This window comes from Camellia sinensis, chromosome 12 (genome assembly GCF_055761805.1).
Source record: "Camellia sinensis isolate YWXY chromosome 12, ASM5576180v1, whole genome shotgun sequence".
In the NCBI taxonomy this organism is placed as follows: Eukaryota; Viridiplantae; Streptophyta; class Magnoliopsida; order Ericales; family Theaceae; genus Camellia; species Camellia sinensis.
The window spans coordinates 63,387,588-63,402,952 of NC_138972.1; the positions used below are offsets into that span (position 1 = coordinate 63,387,588).

A 15,365-nucleotide genomic window follows, 5' to 3' on the forward strand; every position below is an offset into this window, starting at 1 on the left:
TGGCTTGTTGTGTTCAGAGCCCCCAAGCAGCAATTCTTTATCTGTGAAAGTCAAAGTCGGTGAGGCGCCTCCCGGGAACACCAGTCTCACTAACTGCTCGGGGGTTGTGTCAATAGAGACCTTAGCCTTATCCATTGCTGATAAGACGGCTTGTCTATGCACCCGTGAAGCCATGAGCAAACCCCAGATAGAGATGTCCGCCTGAATCTTTTTCAGCTACTTCAGTACAGCTTTCTCTTCCAACAGTTTATCTTTCTATTTCTCAGCTTCCTTCTCTTTCCCTGATGCTTCTAGTTGGTCCAAGTGTAGGGGCTTAAAGTACCGCCCACTCCGAGTCATGTGATCAACTTCCTCGGCATACCATGTATCATCTGGTAGATTCTGTCCTCAATCCTCATCCATGTGGGCGAGATGCAAATCCTCATCTTCCCACCATATTCTTTCGGCAACTGACAAACACACATCCGGTTCCGCTGTAATCATTCATGTGTTCAGAACACAATCAGTCCCCATAGGGCCTTTCGCTTTTCTAACCTTCTAGTCAATCTCAGTTCTTTCCTACTCGAACTGCTTCAGTGCGGGCTCCTATTCTATATCAGTTGTACAAAAGCTACCTAATTCTTGAGCAAAATTCTCAGTACCGGTGCTCTCTGGCAATTTCCCCTTATTGTTGATCGTTTCAGCCGTTGCAACAATCCTCGTTTCTAATTGTTCCTGCTTTAGTTGAGACCCCTCGTCAACATCCGGCTCATCACTAAGCCACCCTGTATTATCCGTTGTTCCATTCATATCAAGCCAGCCGATCTGTACATTTCCCAGATCCTGTTCATCAAAGAACTACAAGTTACTGATGTCCTCCTCAAGCTCAGCTAAGTCATCCAGGCTCTGGCTTGGCCCGTTCTCCCGAACTACGTTAACCTCCATCCTTGTTAGCAATTCCACCCCTGGTTTGGCCTAGCTAGTCGGCACAATGTAACAAGGGTTGTACTCTTCTTCAGTTAAGCTCACGGAGCCCTCACGCATGCCTTCTTCTACCACAGCCACCACCACAGGTTCGGGTTGGGATATGGACGCGCTTGTCATGCACAAGTCTATGTTTTCTGGGATGAACAACGTCGGCTTAGGCAGGTAGGAGGGAGTGATGTATATGTTGGGGTCGTATGGGATGGCCATTGTTTGGATAAGGTTTACTTGCCTGGGTGGAGGACGGGGTTGGTTATGTGGTGGGAGGGGATTTGTGGTGACGCTAGGCTTCTCAGGAGGCACTATCACTTTGTTGTGAATAAGGTCCTGAATCTCATGACGGAGTCTAAAGCATAGGTCGGTATCATGACCATGCTACTGGTGGAGGGCACAATACTTGGACGGGTTGTGTGTAGGAGGGAGGGGATTAGGCAATGGGCGCGGCTCTAGGGGCTTTAGATGCCCCTTTGTGATCAGGACCCAAGGCTTTGGATAGAGACATGTAGAGTGGGGTGAAAACCCTCTGGCCCCGAGGTGGGTACTTTGTAGGTTGTAGGGTAGTTCCGGATGTAGCAGTAAAGGGGGTGGTTGTTTTCGGTGTGGTGGTGACCATACCAACAGCAGAGGTTCTTGTAGCTACATTGCTACTCGTAGCCGCATTTGAACTGTGTGTAAAAACCCTCTTGGGCTGCACTTTCTTCTAGTGGATCAGACCCTGTTTCATCGCATCCTCTATCTACACCCCTATCTCATGAAGGTCAGCAAATGTAGGAAGGGGTAAGACAATCATCTTCTGCAGCAACTTCGATTGTAGATTATGAATGACCATTCTTATATGGTCCTTCTCAACTAGCCTGGTGGTCATCATGGAGGCCTTGGCCCTCCACCGAGTGACAAAGTCAGAAAAGCCCTCCTTCGGCTCTTGTCAAGTAGCCTCGAGATCATGAGTTGTGACCTCGATTTGAGTGTTATAAGAATATTGGGGAGACAAAGGCCTCGGCCATCTCTTCCCAGCTCCTTTTCACAGAATCTTCCAATTTAACATACCGGATAGCCGCAATACCCGACAGGGTCCAGCCAAAGAGGGATAGCTTCTGCCGTCTAGTCAGGCCCATCGGCCGCAGAATATCTGAAAATAGCTGCAAGTGGACCATGGGATCGCCCAAACTGTCGAAGCGGTCTATGTGTGGCATTTTAAATCTATCTGACAATGTCACCGTCGAATCTATATAGCCATCCTCTATGTCCAGGATCGAGTTGACACTCTGAGCCCTCTTAAAAAGTTTCTCAAGCTTGCTCACTTTCAGAGCGATAGTTCGACCTCGAACTCAAAGGGGGCCTCCGTTGGGTAGGCCGGTGCTTTGGAAGTCTGGGGTGGAATCGGATCCACTGGGACGTCCGCATTTTCCTAGACATTAGCTATGGGAGCAGGAGCTCTGGGTACTGGAATATCAATAGGAGGTGGGTGGGATGCAGAAGCTATTGCCTGCTGCAGTTGTTGTTGATGTTGCTGTTGAAGCCTAGCAATGAGTTCAACCTGCTGGGCTGCAACCTCTGTTTGGCGAGCAGCGTCTCACTGCATGGCCTCAATGGTCAGTTGAAGTTGGTGCATCATATCCTCCATACTCTCTACAGGGTGCTGATCTGTCAGAACCAGTGTATACTCTCTTTCTGAGGTGGAAGCAAAAAATTGGGCCCAACTGCGTACAGGTGACGTAGATAGTGACCGCTGAATTGGCGACTGTTGAACTAGTGATCTATGCCTGACTGTCCTCCGTCTCGTAACCGGGGGTAGCGATGCAAACACTGGTTGTCCTCCAATAAGATCCTCAGATCAGTAAATCCTCCTGACTCTGGTCCAGAGGGCTCGGGAGGAAACTGCCTTGTCGGAAGCAATTGTGAAATACTACCTTGAAAAAAAGAAAATAAAGCAAAAAAAGGAAACAACAATCAGCAAACGCACAACACCTCAACTTAGACAAAGACAACACACAATTGAAATCATAAGCTAGACAATCTGTACTCAAACACTAATTCCTGCCCCCAAATTTTTGCCTCATAACAAATACCCTCAAATTGATACCCAGACTTGCAAATGATACATACATTCCTACAAAGTCACACTCTAAAAGCACATATCAAGCAAGTAGGAGCCAAAACACCCCTATGGTGGGGTACGGTTTCCTTGTCCTAATTTCGTCAGGAGCTAGGGATTCACTACGCAAACATGCGGTTTCAAACAATCCTGCATTCGGGTGAGAAACCTGTCCTAGTTTGGAACAGTCTCTAAGGCTTCCGATATGCAACTAGATCAATTGGTCAACAAGGGTGCCTCAGCAAGACCACCTACTATACCACTCGCTCCTAACATCAAGAAGTGAAAGGAGGATCAAACGGTATAGTGGTGGTCCAGATCCAAGGTTTGTGTTCCCATCGTGGCAGAGCCCGCAACCGGTCAGCCTTATGGCTGGCTTTTCCAAGCAAGCCTCCAGCAAACCGCTCAAGAATAGCAAATGGCAAACACTCTAACTTAGGGGCACCGATGCGAATGTAAATGCAAATGCAAAGAAACACATAAGTGTAAATAAAGCAACATATCATGAGTTCGAGTCAAGTTCTCTAAATTCCCAGCAGAGTTGCCAGAAACTATAGACTCGACTTCCTTCGTGCCCCTTTTCAGAGAGCTCAAATTGGTTCTACAATTCGAACTCCTGTCGCGGTTCTAAATCTAATTTCATAAAGTGCAATGTGAAACTGATAAACACCAAAGATTCCAATCCGGCAAATCATTTTGGAAAATCAGATTTTTAATCAAATAATGCCAAAACTGGACTGCTTTGCCAGATTATAGAGTCGCCACCTAAATATTTTATTTTGGAAAAATTTAGGAAACCCTGACTCATGCCAAAGGCCACGTGTCCGTCATCACCAAAGTTGCCCCGGCTCAAGAACTTGGGTACGATAGGGGAAGGTCATGGAATGAGCACCCCCGCTCGCCCGATCAACGGATCGGCCTCTGCTAAGCATGATATGTTGTTTTATAAACACGTGTGTTCTTATTTTGGTTATTAGGTAATTTTACTATGTGACGCACACAAGCAAGTATTGACTAAGATTGTAAGAATTGGAACAAATTCAACTCATGTTTGTTTTCGAAACTGGTTTGAATTTGCCACCCTCAAGTGGGCTAAAACGCAAATTTGCCATCAAACATGATGGGCTTAAAACATGATTTGCTACTTCACAAAGTGGGCTTAAAACACACATTTATCGAATTGTCCCAATTCAAACAACAAAGCCTTCATCCACATGCATTAATACAGTTAATCATTTAAGCAAATAGCCTCATGGAAAGCATGCGAAACATAGCAACACTCGCACTCATGCAAGTATGCTAAAGTGTAAAACTTATAGTGTACTCCAAGCCAAAACAAAAGCTAGTTAAAAATATGCATGATCCTAACTATGTAAAGATGCCTAATGCAACACATGCAATAATGCAATTAATAGGCTCGGCTACTAAGATGGCATATGAATGCAACAATTTGATAACATGTTTTGAAACATGTATTCAAAGAAGTGTATTGAATTGACTATGCAGTTTGTATGATGTGCCGAGCCTCGGTGCATGCAAGACAAATGAATGAATGCAAACATGCAAGCATAAGGTATGCTAATTAAAGATGACCCTAATCTAACCATCAAAAGCGGGTAAATAAAAGAGAGAAAGACGTGGGGTTGGAAGACATGCACACACGCATGCACACATATTACAACATTGCGCCCTCTCGAAGGAAGGTCTGAATGAATAAGCTAAGCTAATCTAAGCTAAGCTAATTATTACAGAACAACTAATTAACTATTCTAGCTAATTAATTCTTACAACACAATTGCATAACTAGCTATGCTAAGCTAATTAAGATATTACAAAATGAATTGTATAATTAGCTACGCTAACTAACTAGTAAAGCAATTTAAACGGCCTCGAGGGACGAAGGATGCATGCATGCTCAATTGCTTCCTCCCGAAAATGCTCTTGCCTTGCCATCAGATGCCTCTGTTTGCACTCATTTGATTTTTGAAAACCGTACCAACTTCCTGATTGCCTTTGCTCCAACATAGGAACACACTTGCACAAAACTTCACTGGTGGCTGGTCGGCCACAAAAAGTGGCTGTCGGCCACCTTAACTGGCCGATCGGCTACAGCAAGTGGCTGGTCGGCCACCCTCATTTTCCGGACTTCTACTTTCGCTGCAACGAGAGCAACAGGGGCAAAACAAAGCATTTTGAAGGAATGTGTGTACTGCTACACTCCTTATCATTTCTCAAGCTCAAAGGAGTATAGCTCTTGGCTCTCAAGCCATCAACCAAGCATTTTCAATGCATGATGGCTAGAAAACCAAGCTTGTACAAAGCTTAATGAATGCACAAATGGGACTCGAAAGACCACCACCCTATCACGCATGATCAAGGGTGTCGATGACCAAGAAAAGTGGCACATTTCATCACTTTGAGTATGAAACGTCCTATTTTCCTTGTGTTTGAATTAACGTCCGATCCAAACACATGTAATGCAACACAAATATGCTTATCTTGCTCATGTTTTACTTGTCATGTTTTGTTTACAAATTTTAAATTACCGATTAGTCCTTTAACCAATTAAGTCCAATGTGAGAGTTCTCTAATTGGAAAGAGGGCCTAAGCTACAAGCACCTTGAGCATGAAAGAGACCTCATGCTGTTGGTTAGTAGAAACCCTCAAGAGAGGATTAAAACCATTAGGCATGAGAGCCTCAATTTCACACTCAAGCCAACAAGGGGCTCAAGGCCACTTTCAAAACAAATTAAAAAGTGAAGAATAGAGGGAGGTTGCAGACATTTCAGTGCTGATATGGCATTCAAAAGGCACTAAATCATGCAAGCAACACATGCAAGACATGCTTAAGAGCCTAAAGCATCAAACTAGTGAAGATCACAACACTATAAGCATGCAACACAAAGCTCAATTGACCAAACCAGCTCTGGACAGAGTTAAAACATTCCAAAATAGTGGCTAAAACATGCTGAGATTGAGGCATAAAAGGCTAGAAAACACATGCTCACATGTTAGCTCGCAAACAAGACTCAAGAACAACTCTTAAAAGTAATGAAAGAGTGACATAAATGAGCATGTGATAGAGCTATATACACTGAGATTAGATGTAAAAGACACTTCAACATGCAATGATCTCATGCAAATCAAGTTTTAGAGGCATAAAACACTAAGCTAGTGAAGGCCCTTTGCACTACAACTATACAAAACAAGGCCCACATGGCCAAGACAACCAAAAAAAGAGTTAAAGCATGTAAAAACATAGCCTAAAACATGCTTGAACAAAGCTAACTCAAGCTACAAAATCAAGCTAATATGTGAAGCTAACTAGGCATGCAAGAGAGACACAAGGAGGAGAGGCTAACCCCTCCATTTTTGGACTTCAAAACATACTTTTTACCACTGAAATAACTCTGAATTTCAGTGGTTTAAAGGCCCAAAAAGTTAATTTAAAGGTGGAAAGAAATGGCACAAAAGGCTTCACAAGCCAAAGAGCAAAAAGATGAGACAACCCCCTAACTCACCAAGACTTAAACCACCATTTTGAAACCTTAAAAACAGAGTTTTTTATGGTTGAAAAACCAAGTCAAAACAATGTAAAAAGATAGCCAAGGAAGCAACTAAAACAAAGCTTAAACGGGGTAAGCCTTATACCCTTGAAGCACAGCAATAAACATAAACAATTCTGAGCTAAAACCAGCCTTAAGAGCTCAAACCAAGCCTCAAAGAACCTCAGCTCCAAGCTAAAGATATTTGGTCAAGGGTCTTAGTGCAAAAGTGTAGAGAATTCTCACTTTCAAGCATAAAACAAGAAGGGAGAGAGAGAGAGAGAGAGAGAGAGAGAGAAATTTGCTCCAATTTGTCTAACCTCTCAAAATGGAGGAGAGACCCCCCCTTATGTAGAAAATCAAGCCAAAGGCTTGTCTTCATCCCTTCATACACATGTATGGACATGAGCATTAGTGAACAACAGCTGGCACAACTGGCAAATAAATATCTGAAAAAAGGAAAAAATGGTCGTCGGCCATCATCAGTGGCCGACCGGCCATCAATGTAGCCAACTGGCCATCAACATAGCCGACCGGCCACCACTGGTGGCCGACAGGCACAAGTCATGGCCGACAGACTAGGGGAATGGTCGGCAGGTCACCCTCTCCTCCAGAAGTGAAGCAACAAGCTCTTGGCCCACTACCAAGCACAAAACAAACAAGATTAGAGGCTACAAGGCAAGGCGCTCAACCGAGACCTTCAGGAACTCAAAACAAACACGAACGAACACAATCATCGGGTGTTCAAACGATGACGTCCAAGCCTTGAGGACGGTCAAAAACGGGGTGTCTATACCCATACCCTTACCCATGTCATATTCGGAGAACACAGGTATCGTGAGGAAATAGAAGAGTCCGTGTAACCCAGCCAAAAAGAGAGTTCTGTAGTAGAAAGACAATGTTGGTGTTGATAAAAGTGAAGACGGCAGTTGATTGGATTTTTTTGTCCCTATTCTTGTATTGATAAACAAATCTGGTAGTTGTGTTTTTTTAAAAAAATTAACTCGCTTAGTTGATTTTCAGCCTTCCTTTTTAAACTAGGGTCATTGGTAAAATAAAAGACTAAGGTTGTGTTTGGATCAAAAATTTGACAAAAGATTTGTGGAGAGAAAGTAAAAAGATAGGGGAAAATAAATGAATATAAGCTAAATTTTATACTTGCCCTTTTCTTTTTCTTCCCCTCCACAAATCTCCTTCAAATCCTTAATCCAAACAAAACCTTAAGTGGAGGTCACTTTAAGGGTCCATGTTTTTCTTAAAAAATATAAATCTTTATTTTATTTTATTTTTTAAATAGGGGGTGCCACGGCCTCCTCCCGTCTCTACACAATTCTGCTGCCAAGCTTACATCTATACTGAAGAATGATGCAGTTTCACTTTGAGCATAGAGATCAAAGATCATCATAGCTCTAGAACTCTGAAATAACACAATATAAAAAAATCCAAAAGATAATAAACCAGGATCAAAATAGGCTTAAATACAAATAAGAGTATTGTGGTGGGCGTGTGGTTTTAGATGGGTAATAAGTATCATCTAGATTGAATTCCCATAACAAAAAATAAGGTTCAAGATGAAATCAAAATGAACTCTCTTTTTGCTAAATTGTAGTTAGATGTAGAAAAGTAATATAGTGAGGAATTTTTTAAGGAAGAAATGTAACACTTCAATATAGTTTACATAGTTCTAACATATGTATAATCTATTCCATCTATGTTCACTTATATGTGTTTGGTATGAATTCTTACCTAACTCAGAGGAAGCCATCCTTATATAAATGTCTTGCACATTTGCATTTAACTGTTTCGTATCAATTAACTCATCAAACCAAAGCAAGCAACCACTTCCACCTCTTCTTATGTCTAAATTTGCGTAAGCCATACAAGAGCAGTTTTTCAAGTATACCATCTCGCGTTCCCCGAGCGTCATGTTCCTATCAAACCAGGAGTTCCGTGTGTCCGGCACATCATATCCCAAATACTTGAAAAATCCATCTCCATTATGGCAATTCAACGGTGTCCTCTGAACACACCCATTAGACCAATCTTCATTTCCCCATTCCGTTTGGTTCTGGGGCACAAATTTGCTCAAACAACCACAGGCCGATGAGTTTCCAACATTACAATTACCGTTTGGACCACACTGTTTATAGTTATCACAATTATCGGCCGGTGTACTCAAGTAACGGACACATTCCTGTGTTAGATCAATCCACGTCCAGTGCCCGACAACACCATTATGACTTAGAGCATACCTTAAAACAACTGAGCTGAGGAGTTCATAATGATAATACACCTCCTCCTTAGTGTAAACCACTTCATATTTGTACATTGTATTAGGCTTATGGTTTGGTCTCCCGGTGAATCCGATACCATTCCATGGTCCAATTCAGAACAGTTGAACAGAACCCCTCCTCAGAATATTTTGTGGGTATCCTTGAGGATCACACCAGAATATAAACTCACCTTGTGTTGGATCATCGCTGCTCTTCCAGGAGGAGAGGTGGCGCTGTAGGCCCGTTACAAAGTTTTTTCCAAGCTTCATGTCTGGTAAAAAAGTATCACACGGATAATCAAAACTTTGCCATAAAAAAAGCCCAGACTTATTCATTGGCATCTTGCACAACAAAATTCTCAAACTCCATCAGTCATGCAATAGGGTCCTGTGTAGATCCTGTCATATTGGAAGACCAAATGACACTGCCAGTGCCATTGACAAGGGCAAGAATTCCAGGGTTGATTATAGTTAAGACGCTTGAGAAATCGAGGAGTGGGATTTCTCTATTGGCAAGCCATACAACGATCCTAACAGAAATATTCTTGTACCATATTCCTAAGTGTTAGGTCCCTTAGTCTTGTCAATTCTGCGAACAAACATAGTTTATCGAGTTGTACTTGTTCCTGGTATTTTTCCTTGCTCGCTCAGGCAAAGGAATCTTGGCTCGAGCGAAGAAACTTGGCTCCCAGTAGTTCCACTGTATGCAAAAATACTGGGAAGCATAATTGTGCGCTCGAGCGAAGGAAGCCTAGCACGAGTGAAGGCACTTAAGGAATACACGCGTATCAGTTTCATCACTCGAGTGAGAGATCCTTCGCTCGAGCAACCATCGCGGCTCTATTTGCTATAAAGCTGCGTTTCAGTCAGAATTTAAGGTACGACTTCCAGATATTGTTTTTAGGGTTTTAGGGTTTTCTTCTAGAGGTGATACGCCAGTTTTCCTTTGATTTCTTTGTGAGTTTATCTATGGATCAGGAGAGTTAAAATCAAAGGGTTGTCAGTTGGCTTTTATTAATACAAGAGTGTTGTTCTTTGGTGGATTCCAGAGATTCAAGCGTGGAGTGTTTGAATGAGTTCGAAGCTATGCGTGGTCATTGATTCGACATGGATATTGTGGATTCAACATCAATCTGATCAATTTCGAGACGAAGGCGGCGATGAAAGGGATACAAATTGTTTAAGACAAATTGACAGAGTTTGGGTAATTTGTTTGGTACATTTGTATTCTTTCTTTCTGTCATAGTGGATTGATTAGTGGCGTTTCGCCCGTGGTTTCTAATCACAATTGGAGGTGCTCCAATTGTGGTTTTTCTAGGTAAAAATCAGTTGTGTCGATTTATTATTTTTTGAAGCAGCAATCTAAATCACTTTCATATGTGCTAGATGATTTAGATTGTTAATTTTAATTGTTTAGGAATTGTTGAAATTAATTCTGCTCCGAATCACGAATCACTTAGGTTTTTCACTAAGTATTGATTCCGAGAAGTGCCAGGCCTGAAAAAACCAATCTCAAAGCTTCCACCAGAAGACACTATGGTGTTGTTGCCTGTAATAGAGTGAGTTTTAGTTATGGTGTCTACTGTATTGGAGACTATTAAGATGGAAAATAAAGAGGAAAAAAAATAAAGGTATTTTAAGGCTTTTCATTGACAATCTCATCTTTAATTCATGAACTACCTTTGTTATAATCCCATTTGTTAGGTTTTTGTTCTTGGCAATCTCGTTTGACAAAACTCCTTTCAGTTGTAATTTTGTTCAACTTTTATTTTAGTGAGACTATAAGTTTTTAGATGCGAATCCAACCCAAATTATGCCTATGCAAAATATGTTTCAGAAGTTAATTCTTTCATGTTTGTCACTTTGAAGTTGTTTATCTGCTCGAGCGGCCATTCCTGCGCTTGAGCGGAGATCACGACCTTTCAGAAACTTTACTCGCCTACAAAAGTACTGGGAGTTGTTTTTTTCCGCTCGAGTGGCCATTCCAGCGCTCGAGCGGAGATCATGGATCTATTTTCTATAAATATGTGTTTTAGTCCAATTTTAGGGTACGGCTTCCCAATCTTCTTCTTGGGTATTAAGGTTTTCATCTATAGCTTCTTTGCTTGTTTCTTTTGATATCTGTGAGAGGTTAATCATGAATTGGGTGAATTATATCAAAAGGTTGTTTAGTTTGGTTTATTAAAAAAAAAAAAAGAGTTGTTCTTCGGTTGATTCCGTGGAATTTGGGCCTGAAGCTTTGGTGGATTCTGGAGTGGCTCATCGTCGTGGATTCGACATCGATGTTGTAGATTCAACGTTGGGCAAGACAATTCCGAGGTGAAGACCGTGGTGGAAGAGGCATTTAGTGGTCGGTTCAATTCGGGCGTGTATTCGCTAGGTAATTGAGAATACACTTGTGTAATTCCTTTTGTCTTCTTAGTGGATTGTTTTGTGGCTTTGGCCGTGGTTTTTTATCACAATTGGAGGCGCTGAAATTATGGTTTTTCTACGTTAAAATCATTGTGTCGATTTATCTTGATTGTTTGATTGGGATTGTTATTTACTGCTTAAAATTGATACATAATCACAAATCAATATCTAGGGAATTTCTAGATTTTTCACCATTGATTATAAACAATAGTCATGCTCATCAGAATAGTCTAAACCAACTTGGCACTAAATTCAACCGACGAAATTAGCAGTCAATTTGGACAATTTTAGCCGATCTAGACAATTTTAGAAAAATAGAGCATTTGAAACTTCATAAGACAGGAAAAGTAAGCTAGTTAATAGAATGAAAATCATTCCAACAACTCTTTCATAGTCTAGTTTCTTATCCTTTTACTTTTCTTTTAACGGAATAGTCTAGCTTCTCAACTGAACAACTCCATTTCATGCATACTCCTATAGGAAATTAAAAGTCCAGTCTATTATGTATGCCAATTTCAATTGACATAAAATTTAAAATTAAGGGTCAAAATTGAGTTAATTGAAAATATAGGAACCAAAATGACTTAAGGGATAAAATGTAGGGATTACTGGTGTAATTTATCCCAAAAATTAACAAAAATTTAGACAAAATAGCCAAATTAAAATTAGACTTAAAAGTGTAGGAAACAAATTGTTTAAATTAAAACTATAGGAATTTGTTTGCACCCATTTTCATAAATTTTCTATCGAGAGGTGGATCAATTGAATGATGACACATGGCAATAAAGTCAAAAGTAAAAATCTTTCATTTGATCAAAGAGACACATGGCAGGAAAGACTGGTTTAAATGCATGAATTGTTAAAAGTTGTTCTACACTTTTAGGAGAGATCAGTGTAAATTGTTCTACATTTTTTATATGTAAATCTGGTTATGGTATAAATTTTAGTTGCAGAAGGAATTTTAGGGCGGTGATAATGGTGGACTTGGAAAGATAGTTGGAGTTTTGGGAGTTAAGCCAATGCAACCAAAACATAAAAGAAATAAAAGTTCTAATTTTTAATATATATATATATATATATTATTTATTGGTATTTTAAAATTTTAGTTAAGAAATTTATATATTTATTATTAAAATATGAATAATATCTTTACGCCTAAAAAACTTATTCAAGATCATATTGAGCTAACCCATGATTTATGTTTTTAGCTTAGAACTTAGTTTACAGAAGTGATCTGTTAATTTATAAAAATATTTGTTAATTATTGATTTAAATTTTTTATTTAAAAATTTACAAAAAAAATTTAAATGTTTTTTTCAATAGGTTTAAGACAAATGTACTTGAATTTATAACCATTTGATAAATTACGATTTATATCTAAAAGTTTAATTTAGATTTTTCATTAAATATTTTAAAATTACATATGATTAAGATTACATTTAGATTTTCATTTTAAATGTAAAATTAGATGTAATTTAGATATGGTTAAATTCATTTTCTTTTAACATTTTGTTAATAGATTTTAAAATTTTAAAATTATATATAACTAATTTTGAAGACACGTTAGATATAACTAGTTATATTAATGTTTTATTCTATGTGTTATATATGGTTAGATTTTAAAATTTTAGAACACATGTATTTTTTTAGTTGTACCAAAAATAAATAAATAATTTATATTTGAAGTAACTATTTTAAAATTATGGCTATTTTCAAGTAAATTTTTTATTAATAGTAATCAAAATTCTGAAATAAATATTTAATTATGACATGTCTTTGTTATATAATACATAGAATAAAACATTAATGGCAGCATTAAGAATAAAAAAATAAAAAAAAAAACATTTTAATGTAACTCAGTTAAAAACAAGGAGGAGGATGCTGTTTTCTTGCAGCGGAGCCTACCATAGGTTCCGTTTCAATGATTTGAATCGTTCATTTTATTGATTATTTTGTGTATTTCATCAAAAAAAAATTAAGCCAATCTAATAATCATAATCTATTCAATTTATTGTATTTGTCACTAAAAAGATGGATGACAATTGTATTTTTAAAAATAAATCATCTATTTTTATTTTTATTTTTATTTTTATTTTTATTTTTTGTGACGAACACGATAAATTAAATAAATTACGATTATTAGATTAGATTACTCTTTTTTTATATATATAGATAAAATATGCAAGGTGTCAAATAAAATAAATTTAAATAATTAAAATGAGACCGTGATAAACTACACAGATTCACACATTGCCTTCCAATTCAAATTATAGAGGGTAGGAAACCTGCCTCGTAAAAATACCTGTAATTTACTTGATCTTCTCATTGATAGAGCACAGAATATTTGCATAACGTGGCTAGTAGGAACATAGATACGTGCTTGAGAAAATTTCTATGGCAATAATTTCGGTAGGAATGTGAACCCTTTTGCGTGATTAGTGGGTTTTTTTTGACTTTACGAAACTTCATTGAAAGGTTTATGTCAAGAAAAAAAAATTCCACATGACAAATGTTTGAACACGCTGTTATGATAATGAGGATAAGGATTGAAGTGTCATATATATATATATATATATATTAGCATATCACCCGTGTTATGCACGAGTTGTGTTTCACCACTTTGTTTTTTTTTTTTTAAATATCTTTTATATATATATATATGAAAAATGACTCAGACCCCCAGCTGGGGGTGCTGGGGGTCGGCTCTTATTGGGCAAAAAAATTTGTTTTTTTTATTTTTTTTTATTTTTCGGCCAACCCCAGTGCGACACGTCACTAGGGGTTGTCAGTGGGGGTCACCCCACTGGGGGTCTGTAGCATGGCCGTATATATATATACTAGTCCATCACCTGTGTTATGCACAGGATAATTATAGATATTTATATTTGTTTTAGATTTTTTTTAATATATAAATTATGTTTTTTAAGATTTTTTATAAAAATAATTTAACAATCTTATCACTAACCATAGTGTATGAGAGAAGTTAAAAAGGGTACTGCAGTAACTATATACATATTGTATCTATAATTATTTGTATGATGGGGATTTTAAATGCTGATTAGGAGATTTTGACCAAATCAATAAATGCAGGCATGTGGAAAGATAGGTGGATTGAAAAAAGTTAATAAATGCTGATCAGGAGATTTTGACAAAATTAATAAATGCTGATTTTTTTTTTAATAAAAAATTTAAAAAATTCAGATTGGAATATTGAAGCTCCCACAGGCCTTGGGGGTTAAAAACCCCCTTTTACTTAATATATAATACTAGCGGTAACCTGTGCTATGCACGGAAATCGGAAATGTATAAATTAAATAATTTATTATATTCATTTTTTGTATTATAAAATATAAATTTTTTATAAATTTAAAATATAATAGGGAGTTATAACTAGAAAATATTTTGAATATGATAACTATCTAATACCTAAGTTCATTCATTCATTTTTTCCATCAATTTGTCATTTGAAACATTGATTATAAAATTATCTTAGTTCAAATAGGTCATTTAGCAGCATGAACTATATTTATATCGAACATTATTCTAGCTTTAAAAACAAATAATGTAAAAGTGGATACCATTACAAATAATATAAAAATGCAAAAATGAATACTACTACAAATAATGTAAAAATATTTAAAGGCCCCTTTAAAGAAAACAATAAAAAAAAAATGCTCCCACTGCATATACATATAGGTATATAAAGAGAATAAAATTCATCAAAACCCTAAAATCCTACAATTGCCTAACCAATTATAACGTTGTCGATGGTTGAATGTAACTCGAATCTTAAACGTAGAGTTTGAACAAAACTTTATACCCAATATGCAAACACTAAAAAAACTCGATGGTATGTTAAAATATATAGTTAAAGTGTGAAGCATTTGAAAAATAAGATAGAAATAAATTTGAAGATAATTATTAGATTAGAGATTAAAATAAATTTAAAAAAAGAATCATACGAAAAATATAATAAAAATAAAGTTGGAGATAATGATAGGATTGGGGATACAAAAAAAAAAAATTAAAAACGAAGAAATAAGAAATAAAGAAAAATGAAAATATTGGAGAAAAATAA

At 37.7% G+C, this 15,365-nt stretch overlaps 1 protein-coding gene across 1 annotated transcript; it reads right to left on the bottom strand.

Moving 5' to 3' along the window:
• Positions 1 to 585: 585 nt before the first annotated feature.
• On the bottom strand, positions 586 to 8,932 carry LOC145803624 (G-type lectin S-receptor-like serine/threonine-protein kinase At4g27290). Its single transcript, XM_082896941.1, has 3 exons — positions 8,507 to 8,932; positions 7,952 to 8,020; positions 586 to 822 (listed from the first exon to the last, which is right to left on the bottom strand). Exons 1-3 carry the CDS (start codon positions 8,930 to 8,932, stop codon positions 586 to 588), a joined length of 732 nt encoding a protein of 243 aa, XP_082753067.1.
• Between the last annotated feature and the right edge of the window lie 6,433 nt (positions 8,933 to 15,365).